This window comes from Lacerta agilis, chromosome 11, assembly GCF_009819535.1.
Source record: "Lacerta agilis isolate rLacAgi1 chromosome 11, rLacAgi1.pri, whole genome shotgun sequence".
NCBI classification, from domain to species: domain Eukaryota; kingdom Metazoa; phylum Chordata; class Lepidosauria; order Squamata; family Lacertidae; genus Lacerta; species Lacerta agilis.
The window spans coordinates 44,552,283-44,565,956 of record NC_046322.1 but is presented as its reverse complement, the minus strand read 5'-3'; the positions used below and the strand labels follow the sequence as shown (position 1 = coordinate 44,565,956).

General features: G+C 37.8%; 1 protein-coding gene across 1 annotated transcript in view; it reads right to left on the bottom strand.

Annotated features, from left to right (window-relative positions):
* The window catches only part of DMXL1 (Dmx like 1), a 69,583-nt gene that overhangs the window by 47,467 nt on the left and 8,442 nt on the right, over window positions 1-13,674 (bottom strand). The window contains 8 exon segments of the mRNA XM_033164138.1: window positions 646-858; window positions 1,618-1,783; window positions 1,953-2,142; window positions 3,809-3,984; window positions 7,545-7,611; window positions 8,461-8,587; window positions 10,920-10,998; window positions 12,076-12,153. Of these exon segments, the coding sequence (XP_033020029.1) occupies window positions 646-858; window positions 1,618-1,783; window positions 1,953-2,142; window positions 3,809-3,984; window positions 7,545-7,611; window positions 8,461-8,587; window positions 10,920-10,998; window positions 12,076-12,153 (1,096 nt within the window).

Genomic DNA, 13,674 nt, shown 5'->3' with positions numbered 1-13,674 from the left:
ACAAGTCTAGGTTCAGATGTAATGGTAGCGTGGCAGCAGTGGGAGAAGGGAGAGAAAATTTGCTGTTATTTTTTCCTTGTGCACCTGCATGCTGAGCAGTCACCTTTAAACCATACTTAAGTTTAACTTTTTTTTCAAGTGACATGCAAATGAGACCACTTAGTCAAATATCCATGTTCAATATTCCCATCAATAATTTCCTATGCCTGCCAATAATTTACTATGACTATTTTCAAAAATATTTCATATTTGGTTTATCTAACAAAGCAACGTCCACGTGAGAGATATTCCTTGTTCTGTGGGTAATTCATGTCTAATTTAAAACGCTTTAAATGAAATAATCAAAATCTAGAGGTCATGGCTTCAAGGTTAAGAGTTACACAGACAATGAGCTCTCTCATGAACTTAGGGAAAGAATCCAAAATTTTGCAAATGGACTTTCACACATACAACAGAACTCCTCCTTCCTCTCCTCCCACCACAACCTTCTATGTGCTCTCAAAATCTGCTGGAGAAGATTCCAATCCTCTGGAGCACATTTTAAAGGTGCCTGTTAAGACATACAAACTAAATATTAAATTGGTGTATTATAGGCATCACAATGTTTCCAAAAAGAGTCAAACAAATCAACAGTAGGCACTTTACCTTCATCAGATTTTATCTCTGTCTGATTAGACTCTTCAGTGCTGACCTCTGAAGAAATATGCTCAAAACTCTTTTTTAGTTGCTGTAGAAAGACTTCCATTGATAGGGTAAAATGCAATTCTTTATTATTCAGCCAGTGTACAACAAAAGGCCCACTCTTTTCTTCATTTTCATTAAGACTCAGAGACATGATGGAAGGGAGCAAAGGAATGTCTACAAGCAAAAGACTAAACTTACTTTCTCTTCAAAGATCTACCATAACTTTTAAATTATTTCCTTTTTAGTAAGTAAAACTTAACTGCATTAGAAGATGGACATTAACACACACATGCAAAAATCACAGGACAGTTAACCCTATATTTCTTAATAAAGCACACCCAGAGATATACATAGACCCCACTCCCCTCTGTCCACAAAAAAGAGAATACAAATATGACTGATTGAAAGTAGGTTATTAACACCTCAATGATTCATGTCCAAAATTCAAAGAGCTTTTTAAAGTACACCTGGAGATTTTGGGCATGCCCACTGGGATTTCCAATTTTCTTTTATTTCAGCAGCAGAAACTAAATGTTATCTGACACAAGTAAGGAGACGTGTCCAATGGACAAAGACCAGTCTAGTTTTCTTCTCTTTGGCTGCAAGGTGCCAACATAACCCAACCATGGCATGTGTGATTCACTTCCAAAGAAACTAAACAGATTATATGGCATAGTTTCATTTGAGGTTTTTGTTATTGTTATAAAATTTATATACCACCCTTCATGCAAAGATCTTACGGCCCTGCTTGAGTTAACATAAATTATCTTCTGTTAATCATCTTCAGCAGCAGCCAAAGCCTTGAACTGAAGCCATGCTAAGCTTTATTTCATCATTATTCACAATCTGACAGTATGTCTATATTACTTTTGCAGGATAATTTTAAAATGAGTTGTACCCACTTATAAAGCAAAAATTGGCATTCGCATTCACCTGTAGCTGGGTTGATGCTGGCAGCAATGTGGAAGTGGCAAAGTGCATTTGATTGCAGTGGAGTGTTTCGATGAACTTCGTGAGCGTCTTGCTGATGTGGCAAGTATCCAGTATGTGCAAGTGCTATTGATCTCCTCCTTCCTCGTCGAAAGGGCTTTAGATTTAACTGTTGAGAAAATGACATATTATACAAAAGCAGAAAAGGAATCTAGCAGCAGCAATATAGCTCAGATTGCTATTTCTCAACAGTCAGCAAGTTAGTATGGTTGTCACTTTAAATACAAAACCATAATGATCTGGGAGGCTTACTCAAAGTCAGGTAATTATCTTCTTACCTCTAAAGCATTTTTCATGCTCTCTTTACTAGAAGCATTCCTCTTAAAATTATTAGTTGACTTCACAGGTTCAGGCAAATGGTTGTATCCACCTCCATATAACAGACTGTCATTTGGCAACAAAGTCTCTGCCCAGAGACGGCATATATTATCTTTGCAGCACGTCAACAGCACATTACATACGGCACCACTAGGACAGAAAAAAAGTTTTTAAAATTCCGCAGGGGTTTCTGAATTTTATACTGTGCTGCTACCATATTTTTCTGCTTTGAAGTCAATACTACACATGCATGAGAATGAATACTTGGAAATAACATTTTTTTAAAATGCAAGACATGTTCCTGCCATGTTTCCCCGAAAATAAGACACTGTCATATATTTTTTTTTCCTTAAGAAAACACACTATGGCTTATTTTCGAGGGATGTCTTATTTTAACCGCTCAGCGTCGGTACGCTGCATAGCCACGCCTATCCAGGCCGTCTTAAGGAAGGCGCCGCATCACTATGTCTTATTTTCAGGGTATGGCTTATATTGCGCAAATGCATATAAATCCCGCTACGGCTTATTTTATGGGTATGTCTTATTTTCGGGAAAACACGGTATTCCCTTACCACCCTTCTACTGCAGCAGTATGGTGCAAGTTAGGGCAACTCGAGCCACAGTGGGCTTGGATATATTAGGTTCCTGCTTTGTTTCCCTATAGCCAAGGATATTCGGATGCTATTTGTGCAACACTGGTGAGGACACAAACTTCCAACGTTATATGTACAGTGATACCTCAGTTTTCAAACGTAATCCGTTCCGGAAGACCGTTCGAGTTCTGAAACGTTCGAAAACTGAGACTCAATAGTTGACAGCTAGGTCTCCAGATCTTGCACTCAGCAGAAGCCACGTGGCACAAATGACTTCCGAGGCTTGTTCGGAAACCAAAGCATTTACTTCCGGGTTTTTGGCATTCAAAAACCAAAACGTTCAACTTCCGAGACGTTTGAAAACCAAGGTACCACTGTATAAGTATTTCCTACAATTAGTGTGATTGTTATTAAGTGACTCTCATTCGATGACTATGTTCCGCTCACGGATCTGTAAAACTAAGCAATTACTCAGTGCCGAGGCAGTGATGGAGAACCAAAATGTGGCCAGACAGCGCGCTGCTGAAATCACTTACTATTACTGTGTATTATAGGAACTTTTATGCCCACCAGCCAGGTAGATTAAGGTGATTTTTCATTTAATGTCAGAACACTTGTACGGAACTGATGTCAATGTTGCAAAAGTGTCATCCAGCAGACCTTCAGTGTGTTACGAGTGCGGGATGGTTCACGAGGCTTTGCACTGTGGCAGATATTTTACATGCTGCTTGTGGCATTTTAAGGAAGCCTATTACATGCAGTAGCAGTGGACAGCATGGTGGAGGGTACGCCACTCACCTGACATTTCTATGTTCCCGTTGCTGCTAAATACTGGGGTGTAGAAGGGGAGCAATGAGGTGGTGGTAAGGTCAGTGCTGTGCAAACACACTGCCAAGAGCATCGTATTGGCTCTACCAGTTTGCACTGCATTGACCTTAACCCTCCCATTCTCTGGCCTGATTGGCAGCAGCAACTCAGCTGGAGAGAGGTCAGGTGTGTAGCACAGACGAACCTCACGGTCTACTACTGATTATATAGCTCCATAATCTGATCTTATCTGTTTTGGGATCACTACCGGTGAAGACTTACTTAGATTCATCTGAATAATTACCCAACCATGGCTGATTAAATAATATTGGCACAATTTTGGGAGCACAAGGCAAAATTTGAAAGCATTCACAATTTCTACCAATTCAAAGATGGAACAGTGAAAAAATGCTCACCGTGGCATGTAGTTACTTGTCTTTCGCCAGGAGAACCCATTAACAGACCGAGGATGAACCAAGTAAATAAATGAGAAGCCTACTTCCTGTGTGATTGCTTCTGGTGCTGTAACTGGAGGTGTGACTGCTGATTTCCAGCTATCAGTGTTATACCACACCTTTACAAGACAATCATCCTAGCAAAGAAAAAGTGATATATATTAGTACACCATTTTCCATAATTGCTATACAGGGCTAATTCTTTTGCTTTTGCTCACTCTAAAATAAGCTTTTCAATACAATTGAATAGAATTATTTTTGATAGAATTATTTAATCATGTTAAATGGAGGATGAAGCCACCTTTTCCCTCTTAAAAACAACTTTTAAAAATTCTTCTTAATCTGTGGTTCATAATTTTTGCCAATTATTTTTAACAAACTCCATCCCTTGTCAGAGCTACTTCTTTTTGAAAAATGTAAGCAGCAGCAAAAAAAGTCCATACTCTTTCTGCAAGAAGTGCCAAAGGAGACTTCATTTCTCGCCTGAGTTCTCTGCCCTTGTCCAGTCCTGGTTTGTGTACATGCTAGATTCCCATGACACTCATCCCCCTCTGGTTGTGAGCACAGAAACATAAATATAAAATGCTTTGCACTAAATGCTGACCTGCCTCACTTTGCATGAACTTCTCAGCTATTGACAGATTCATAGCTGGCTTATTTTAACTGAAACTCGTAACTCATTTCTATGTGTGTAAATAGTATGTGTGTAAATAAGGGAAAAGTTTGGTATTTTAGTATGCCATGCAGTTAAGATATCTGAACCATAATCAGAGCCCAGGAAGAAAGAATCACTGAAAAAAATCCAGTATAATAGAAAAAACTGTTACAGAAAATAATAAAGAGAAAATGGAATGTGAATGATGAAAGATTAGATAAATAATCATTCAAGAAAGAGATAAGTAGTTGTAAAAATTACAGAATTAACAGTCTGTAAAATAAAAATGTAGTCTATAGTCCAAGGATGCCAAGAAGTTATGACTACCGTACATGAGATAACAATAGAAAAGCATGAGCATAAAAAGTATCAATGAAGCCCTGGAGAGAAGCTGCTGAAGGACAAGATTTATCATGCTGTTTTGAAGGGCTGTTAAAGGCTTATTTGGAATTGAAATAAGTACAGTATGTGCATTGGCATAGAAGGTGCTATTAAAATAAATTTAAGATCTGAAAAAAGAAAAATATCAATTGAAGTTTTCATAAGATTTGCTAATTACAGAGTAAAAAATGCAATTCAGATAAATGTTTGGGCAGGATATTCACTTAAAACAGACAATACAGAGGCTGATGTTTTAGCAGGTATGCATCTGAAAATATTAAGAAGAAACCTGTAATTTTCGACCATTTGTTTAAGAGAGAGACAGATGAGGGACTACTTTTATTCTTAAGTTTTTGTTTGGAAAATAATGGATTGCACTGCAGAATACCGAAGGTCAACACTTGTTAGACATAATCAATAGTTCTTTCCCACAAGCAAATAAAACCTAACCACTTAATGCTAGGCTGCTGTTATTAATCCTTTCATCTCTCTCAAGCAGAAACAGTTAGAATTTCTTGAGAAAGTAAGGGAAGGGAAGGGAAGGGAGAAATGAAACATGAACAAAATAATTAAAGGAAAGAGAAAAATGTATAACTGAATAATGGATAATTTAAGATTACCGTCTGTTAATGTACAGAGACTGAATTAACTCAATAAATGCATAAACATCATTAGGCTATTGAAAAAAAGAAAAAAAAAGCTTCAATAATTCTCCTCCAGTAAAAACATAATTTAAGAGATTAAAAAATATTTGGATGCCTTTACACTGAGCTCAGATGAGATAAGAAAAGAAAAGAAAAGAAAAGAAATATATTATTGCTGAAGGTGTAACCTCCATTAAGAATACAGAATGGATAAAAGACCCATCTGAACATTAAATTTTTGGCATAGATACAATAGTCAATAAACCTTTTATGATATTTATATCTATCTTTTATTGGAATAGTAAGAGTTCAAGGCACAAAAAATTCATAGGCTTGTATCTAACATGTTCCATGCACAGACAGTACAAACTTCAGCTTGTGCAATGAGACTTTCACCTTTTTCTCCTCCCCACTGCAGCTCTCTTTGTGTCCTCAAAATCTGCTCCAAAGGGGTTGGGGGGCTCTGATTTTGGGGGTGCACAGGGGACTGGAGAGGAAGATGAAGTCTGCATGAGCAGAAGTCTGTTTGGGCAATGCTGGATTCTATGCATACATTCTTTTGGGGGGAATTAAGTGAATACAATGCATTACATAAATTTACACATTATATTTTACATGAGTTAAGATTAATAACCATTGGTTCTAACTGGCAACTAACTATCTATGATTAATCCATATTTGTGTTGCATTATACTATCCTTTTACCAACTTACTATTGTATATTGTATTTGTATTGCAAATAATTCAAATAAATGTTTTTTTAAAAGAAAATGAACACAAACAGGCATATTTCTATTTGCAGGGATGAAGTCATACAAAATAGCTAAGGTAGTATATCTATTAGAGCAACTACTGTCAGTGTTAAAGTATTTTCTTAAATGGGCATCCAGTAATAAATAGCAGCTACCCATTTCCCTTAATTTTGGCACTGTAGCCAAATATGTCAATTTCACAGAAAGTCATTCTGTCTGAAAAACAAGCAGCATCACATGATTGCATCTTAGGCCTTAGGGGAAGTGTTAGTTGCTTAAAACAGATCACCATGTTATTGCAATATTATGCTTCTGTGCTGATTATTCATCCAAAGAGCACAAGAACTGTGAAATCCAATACATTAAGAGAAAATAACATCACACTGGATTTTAAGTTAGCTGATCTTTTATCCAAAATTTAGTTTATAAGGATGACTTATTATAACGAGCAATTTATTTTATTTATAAATTTGCATAGCACTCTTCATCTGAAGATTGCAGGGCGGTCCGGTCCACAACATAAAATGGGAAATTATATTGTATGACTTCTTTTTAATATTCTTGGAGGAAACTAAATTATAGTTTGTGAAATCTGAAATTTGCTCTTCTTTCACAGTTGCTCCATGGATGTGTAGAGTTTGGGAAGATAAGGGCTTTCGCAAAACCACAGATTTGAATAGCCAATTAGCTATGTGGACTACAACTTTCCAGTCTTTGGCTTGTCAACTACTTATGCATGTTGAACATTCTACAAGGCATAGGAGTCTCACAGCTAAGCTCGCTTTGCCCTGCCTTTAAAAGCTTGGTGGTGGTCACGTTAACCCATTGGGACAACTGAGCTTCTTGCCCTGAACTATGACTCAAATTTGGACTGCTGCTTCTAGCAGTCCTGTCATTCCTGTTGCCTAGTCCAAGCTCTGAGGCTGTTATGATACTGTGCTTGTTGCTGAGCCTGTACCTTTAATCTCCCTGTATAAAGATCTCCTCCTTACTCTCAAATAAGAACCTCTTTCGCCATGGTCTGAGTGGAAACCAAGATAAGTAGTACCTATGAACTGCCCTCACCTCCTCTTACTATAGTCACATGAGATAGAAAATGACTTAAAATGTATGTGTAAGAATATCAACATTGTATCCCTGGTTTTATTGGTTCTTTTCATTTTATTGCTTTTTTGGAAAAATGTTTTATTGTATTTTTATTGTAATTACTCTAGGTGTGAAGTTAAAATAAGAGATATATTTCAGATCCTATGAAACTGGTTTACCTTTCCTGCAGTAGCAAAAAATTCCCCATCTGGTGAAAACTTCATTAGCTGAATTTCAGAAGCAGTTCTGTGAACAGCAGAAAAGAAAAGGGGTAAAAAAATGTTCATCATTATTTGATACCTCAAAAGCTTAATAAAACTGAACTTGAGCTAAATATTAGAGCTGGCAAAATCACTTATTTGAAATTCAATTGTTTTTGTTTTAGTTGCAGATGATTAATTGCAAAACTGATGATACAACTTATGTGGTTTGCTTGGCTGTTCACCTACCAAAAACAAAGTTACAACATTAACACAGGTTTTACAATTATAAAGCTTAGTAAAATCTGTTGAAACTCTGTTTCACTTCTTAGCATTTGCATTGTTTGCTTTATTTGTGCTGGATGGCCCTTCTTAGAGTAAAAGGGTGCTAAATATTCATATGCACTTCCATATGCTCTATGCTGTAGAGATGGAACATCTACTACATATTTTGGAAAGTATCTCATATATAACACTTTTTAATCTGGGGAACAACATACAATGATTGGCTCACACCAAATGAACTGAATTGCAGTATATTGCATCTTGTTACTTTCTCAGTTTACCAAATATGAAATTAGACCCGCATTGAGGAAAAAGGAAGTCTATTAGAAAAGAATAAGAATTGAAATATGGATATATGTTTATTATTTGTTTTGTATCTGTATTTTTAAAAGTCTGTTCATTGTGTGTGTTTGTGTTGTAATAATAAGCTAATAAAAAGCATATATTAAAATTGAATTGCAGTATAAAAAGGTACAGGGACCCCTGACCATTAGGTCCAGTCGCGGACAACTCTGGGGTATACTTATCATTTAAATATACTACTTTGGAGTAATGCACCGGTCCACCAGGTTCAAAAATAAGTGTAAATTGGTCTTAATATATTTCTTACTTGCACTGCCAAATGATTCTCCAATTCCGAGCTTCTGTTTTTTCAGGATTTTCATCTTCTGATGGGTTTTCATAATTGACATTGGACCAAAGCTGCAAACAACTGCAAGCCGTCAATAGACGGGAGCCTAGATTTTGAAAATGTGTACACATAAATTAGAATAATAGTAGATGAAGTCAAACTATAGACTCTGAAATAACTGTAACAAACAATATAACTATAAACCAACTATATACTCTGAAATATACACCAGAATCTATAAAGTTTTAGGTGATCAATCTGAACTACTCATAATGAAACCACTTCATTTGCATACACAAAGACTAGAATTGGCAACTGTCCTGCAAGATGGCAAATTGGCAAGAAGTCAACTGGCAAAAACATGCATGCCAATCCAGCTATCAGAATTCCATCTTTATTTGATGTTGCCTAGAGGAAGGGAAGAGATCGATCTAGCTTCACTTACCAGCAAGGTACCTCAGCAGCTTCTCTGACTACACTGACTCAGCTAGTAAAATTCCATTTTTAACTGCCAAGTGCCTTATGAACAGATGGGGCAGGCCTGTGTAAAGGATTCTCTTTAGGAGGCAGGGCCGTCTTAGGGAGATCGGCTGACGTGGCGTGGCGATCCCTCTGGCGCCCCGGCGTGCCACCTCTCGGGAGGGGGGTGGACAAGCAGGGGATGAGGGGCGTGGCACTGGAGCGGCGCGGGGCTCTGCGCGCCCTTCCAGTTCTCCCGGGACGGGAGGTGAGGGCGGCTAGCTCACAGCCTCTTCGGGAGCGGCATGGGCTGCAGCGGCTGTGCTGCTGGCGTGTGAGCGCCCGGCCGCCAGCCCGCCCGTGGGGGAGGGGGTGGGTTGGGGAGGGGGGCACCCGGTATGCCGGCGGGCTTGCGGGGGCGCCCCTGGGGGGCCGGCGCCCTGGCGCGCTGCGCCACTAGCCCCTATGGATGAGACGGCCCTGTTAGGAGGGTAAGCATTAAGAGATGTTGGGAACTCAGTAGACACATACATGAGGAATGATAGACCAGAAGGACTTGGAAGCATGAAAGAACAATGATGGCTGTAGGGAATCTCAATGTCACTCAACTCTTGCTAACTAGTCAAAGAACAGCTTTTTGGTGTCCAGCCGAAGAGTAAGGGATAGTAGGAAGAACTTCTAGATCAGAGTAGCCAGATGTCACTGGTCTCCAGCTCCAACCAGTCCCAGCCAACATAGCTAAAGGTCAAAGCTGAGTCCAACAACATCTGGGCACCATATTGGCTAATTCCAAGTTAGATACACTGAAACCTTAACTGCACAGTATCATGCATAGGGGAGGGGGGAGGGGATGAGGCTTTGAGTTTGCTAGGAATCCTGTAACACAAGTTAGGTGAGCAATATGCATTGTCCTGGTCAATTTCTTTCAAATTAAAAATACTGATAAAGTAGCATGTGAATTCTAAGATTTAGGAAGTGGGGACCGTGTTGTAAGAAATGACTGAAAAGCAGTGCTGTTTATATCAAATTTCCATAGAATCATAGAGTCCTCTAGTCCGACCCCCGTTATGCTATTTAAACGTGTTTTTTTCCAATTCATTCATATAAATGCCTCTTATTCATCCACCCTCAAGCAGAAAAAAATAATCAATTCTGCATAGCATCACAAGCTTCAACATATATTCAAGTCAGTCAGTTACAGAAATACAGAAACCAAGGTTGGGGTGTGTGGTTTGAGAGGAAGAGAGGAAATTTGGAAAAGAAGGGTACTTGAGAATGGTCTACTTCAGGGGATGCTTGGGTTCCCCTGGATTCAAAGCACTCCCACTCCCCAGGCATACCCCTGAGATGGGGAGGCAGGGTGGAGAATTATGCCAGTCCTTCCGCTAACACACTTATTTCCCCTCTAGCCATTCTCTATTCTCCCTAACCAGCATTAATTTTATGCTGTGAACTGCTCTGAAATTTACGGCTATATACAAATTTAATTAATAATAATAATAGCAGTGAAGCATGAGATTGGGTGATTTTTCTATTACATATACAGTGGTACCTCGGGTTAAGAACTTAATTCGTTCTGGAGGTCTGTTCTTAACCTGAAACTGTTCTTAACCTGAAGCACCACTTTAGCTAATGGGGCCTCCCGCTGCCGCTGTGCCGCCAGAGCACAATTTCTGTTCTTATCCTGAAGCAAAGTTCTTAACCCGAGGTACTATTTCTGGGTTAGCAGAGTCTGTAACCTAAAGCGTCTGTAACCTGAAGTGTCTGTAACCCAAGGTACCACTGTACTCCCCCCCACCTCCATCCTACAGGATTGCTCTGCCTAACACTACATGCTTACATGTTAGAAACATGCCTAAATATGAATTCCATTTAATTTGTTTGTTTGTTTGTTTATTATTAATTATGTTAGCCACAATATAATTTATTTAAAGGCAGGGAGAAAGGAAAGGCAAACATTCAGCTGTTTCTGTATTTACCTGTCGGATCCCATGTTAAGTTATGAACCGCATCTTCCAGTAAAATTTGGTCTGACTTCTGCCACTGATAATGTAATCCCTAAAAACCAAACACAAATGCAATACAAATTGTTTCTAAACACTTATATTCAGTTGGCATAGTTGTCAATTAAAGCATAATGAATTCAGAAGACTGATCTGCCAAACTTCCTTCAGCAACTATTGGATAGTATTTCCAAATAACTGAGATCAATGACAAGCTCTAAAAGTTCAGTTCTATAAGCTGAAACTAAAACTTCATTACAATGAGCCCAAAACTTACACAAGAGTTTTGTTCCAGGAGTCCGCATGCAAAGGGGAAAACATTCGAAGTCAGGAACCCCAGGAACCGTCCCACCCCACCCCAGTGAGGCAGAGGACTGCTCCCCATGCGGCTCTGGGAAGGTCATTGCCCTCCCATGACTTTCCCAGAGGCCAGTAAGCAAGTCGGCGCATCTGAAAGAAACTGCTCTATGTTTGGAAATACTTGCATCAAATCTACAGCACGCAAAAGAAACTGGTCTATGTCTAGAAATGTTTGCAACAAATCAAGAAATAAACTGGCATGTGAAAATGCAGAAGCTGATTTCAACAGTAATTTGTTTTACCACCATTTTGATGGTTTCTGTTTTTTATGTTTTTTGCCCGCTCATCATAAAGTGGAAAAACCACATAGATGCTAGTTCCTTACATTTCAGCAGCTTGTAGCTCCATTTGCAACAAAAACTTAAAAAAATTAATTAATTTGTAATTATTGTCTGCATATACTGTACTTTCAATATACCACAAACAATAATTCTATGGTAAACGAAGTTACACATAAGCATAGCTGTCAAGTTCTCTCTTTTTTAAAGGGAAATTCCATTATGCCGAATAGGATTCCTCACAAGAAAAGGGAAAACTTGACATCTATGCATAAGGCATTTTATGTTCCTAAAGTAATAAAGTTACTTTTGATATTTAAAGAGTGCATAAAAAACAAGTATTGCATTTTTCCACTCCCCCCACCCCCACCCCCCAAAATTCTGTTCCCTCTGGAAAAACACACACACCTAGAACATTTTCCCTCCATGGCTTCAAATAAATTACAATTCACAATGCAAATGCTTAGCAAAGGTAGAAAAGATAAATTACTTACAGTATGATGACTACTCTTCTGTTTTAGGTGTTGAACTGGCTCAAATATACAAATCACATTCCCATAAGAAGCTGCAATCTAAAGCAAATAGCATTTTAAAATTAGTTTGTATTTACTCGCAGGCTGTGTTGCTTTCCTTCCATAGCCATAAACTTGTTTGTATCTCCATGCAAAGAGTCGCCATCACAGAAATGGCAACTAAGTTATTCCAAACATACACAATATTCATTTGTTTAGGAAATGGCTACATATAGCTCTATTAAGACTCACAATATATCTAAATACCCTGAGGCTGGAAGCTAAAATGCACAATTACATTTGTTCAATTTATATGGTTCATGTATTTTAAATGGGGTGAGGAAGTGATATGCATGTAAAAGATACTCTGAAACATGATAAGAAATGTGTGATACAGATCAGAATTCAGCATTCCTGGGTGTCAAGAGTTCTTTGAAAAAGAATACATACAAGATGTTAACATGTAAGGAACATTTGCAAAATCTAAAGCAAAAAAGTAAAAAAAAAAAAAAAAAACCCCGTCAGTTTGAAATAAAAGGATGAAAAACAAGCAAGGGTAAAAAAAGAGCAAAGAGAAACAACCTATGTATACAGTATTTGTATGTGAGGCAATAACAGAGACATAAATAGCTATTTTACATATTGCACGGAACTGGAGAAGCAGATCCAAAAAACTTAGGGGAAACTGATGAAAAGAAGTTTAAATATTTTAACTTCAACTATCATCATGTCAGAACTATATTCCACTTTCATGCACAATATAAAATTATATATATATATTATATTATGTATAATGCACTATTATTTTCATGAACAGTTCTTTTTTTAAAAAGAAAACTTTATAGTGTTACTTTTGCAGAAATTATGGAAAAATGCAGTGAGAAGCAGAATCAAGATTAAAAATCTATTACAAAAACAAATTACAAGGCAAAGCAATCTACACATGAGCATGACCTAAAAATGCCAACTAGAATCCTGTCAGAACTGTACAAAATCTAGAGTAGTAAAGGCAATAAGAAGGCAGAAAGGTATTGTGTGCTTAATAAAGAAACTGATAATCTCCAGTATTTCATTCTCACGTCGATCTCAACTGCGAAGAGACATCTTATGTTGGGGGAAAGTTTATGAATTTGGTAGTGTCTTTAAATCCACACCTTTCCTAACAGAAGGATGTTCATTTTCCTTTCATGATCTATGCTTATGCAGTTTCAGAAATAAAAAGAAAAAAGGCAAGAAGTTCAGAGAGTGGATGTATGAGCAAAATCAAGCACACCTTATCAGCAAAGGAGAAAGCAATGTTGGATAAAACAGAGAATCCAGAATCCTAAGACAGTTTCTTAAACATCAAGAGAGGCTAAGAGAGCTCATCAAGAAATCTGTTTTAAGGTAACTCTCAGCTGATTTTTTAAAATTGGTTTTAAGTTTCACTTACAACAGTAAATTACTATGTGTGTCTCCTACTATACAACCATCTCTTAACATTTCAAATAGCATGAAGAGACTTCTCATTCAGGACTTCTCTCCAAGGTGCTATGTTTTGATGCTGGCATGGTTCATGTGTTATATTCAAACACAGTTAAA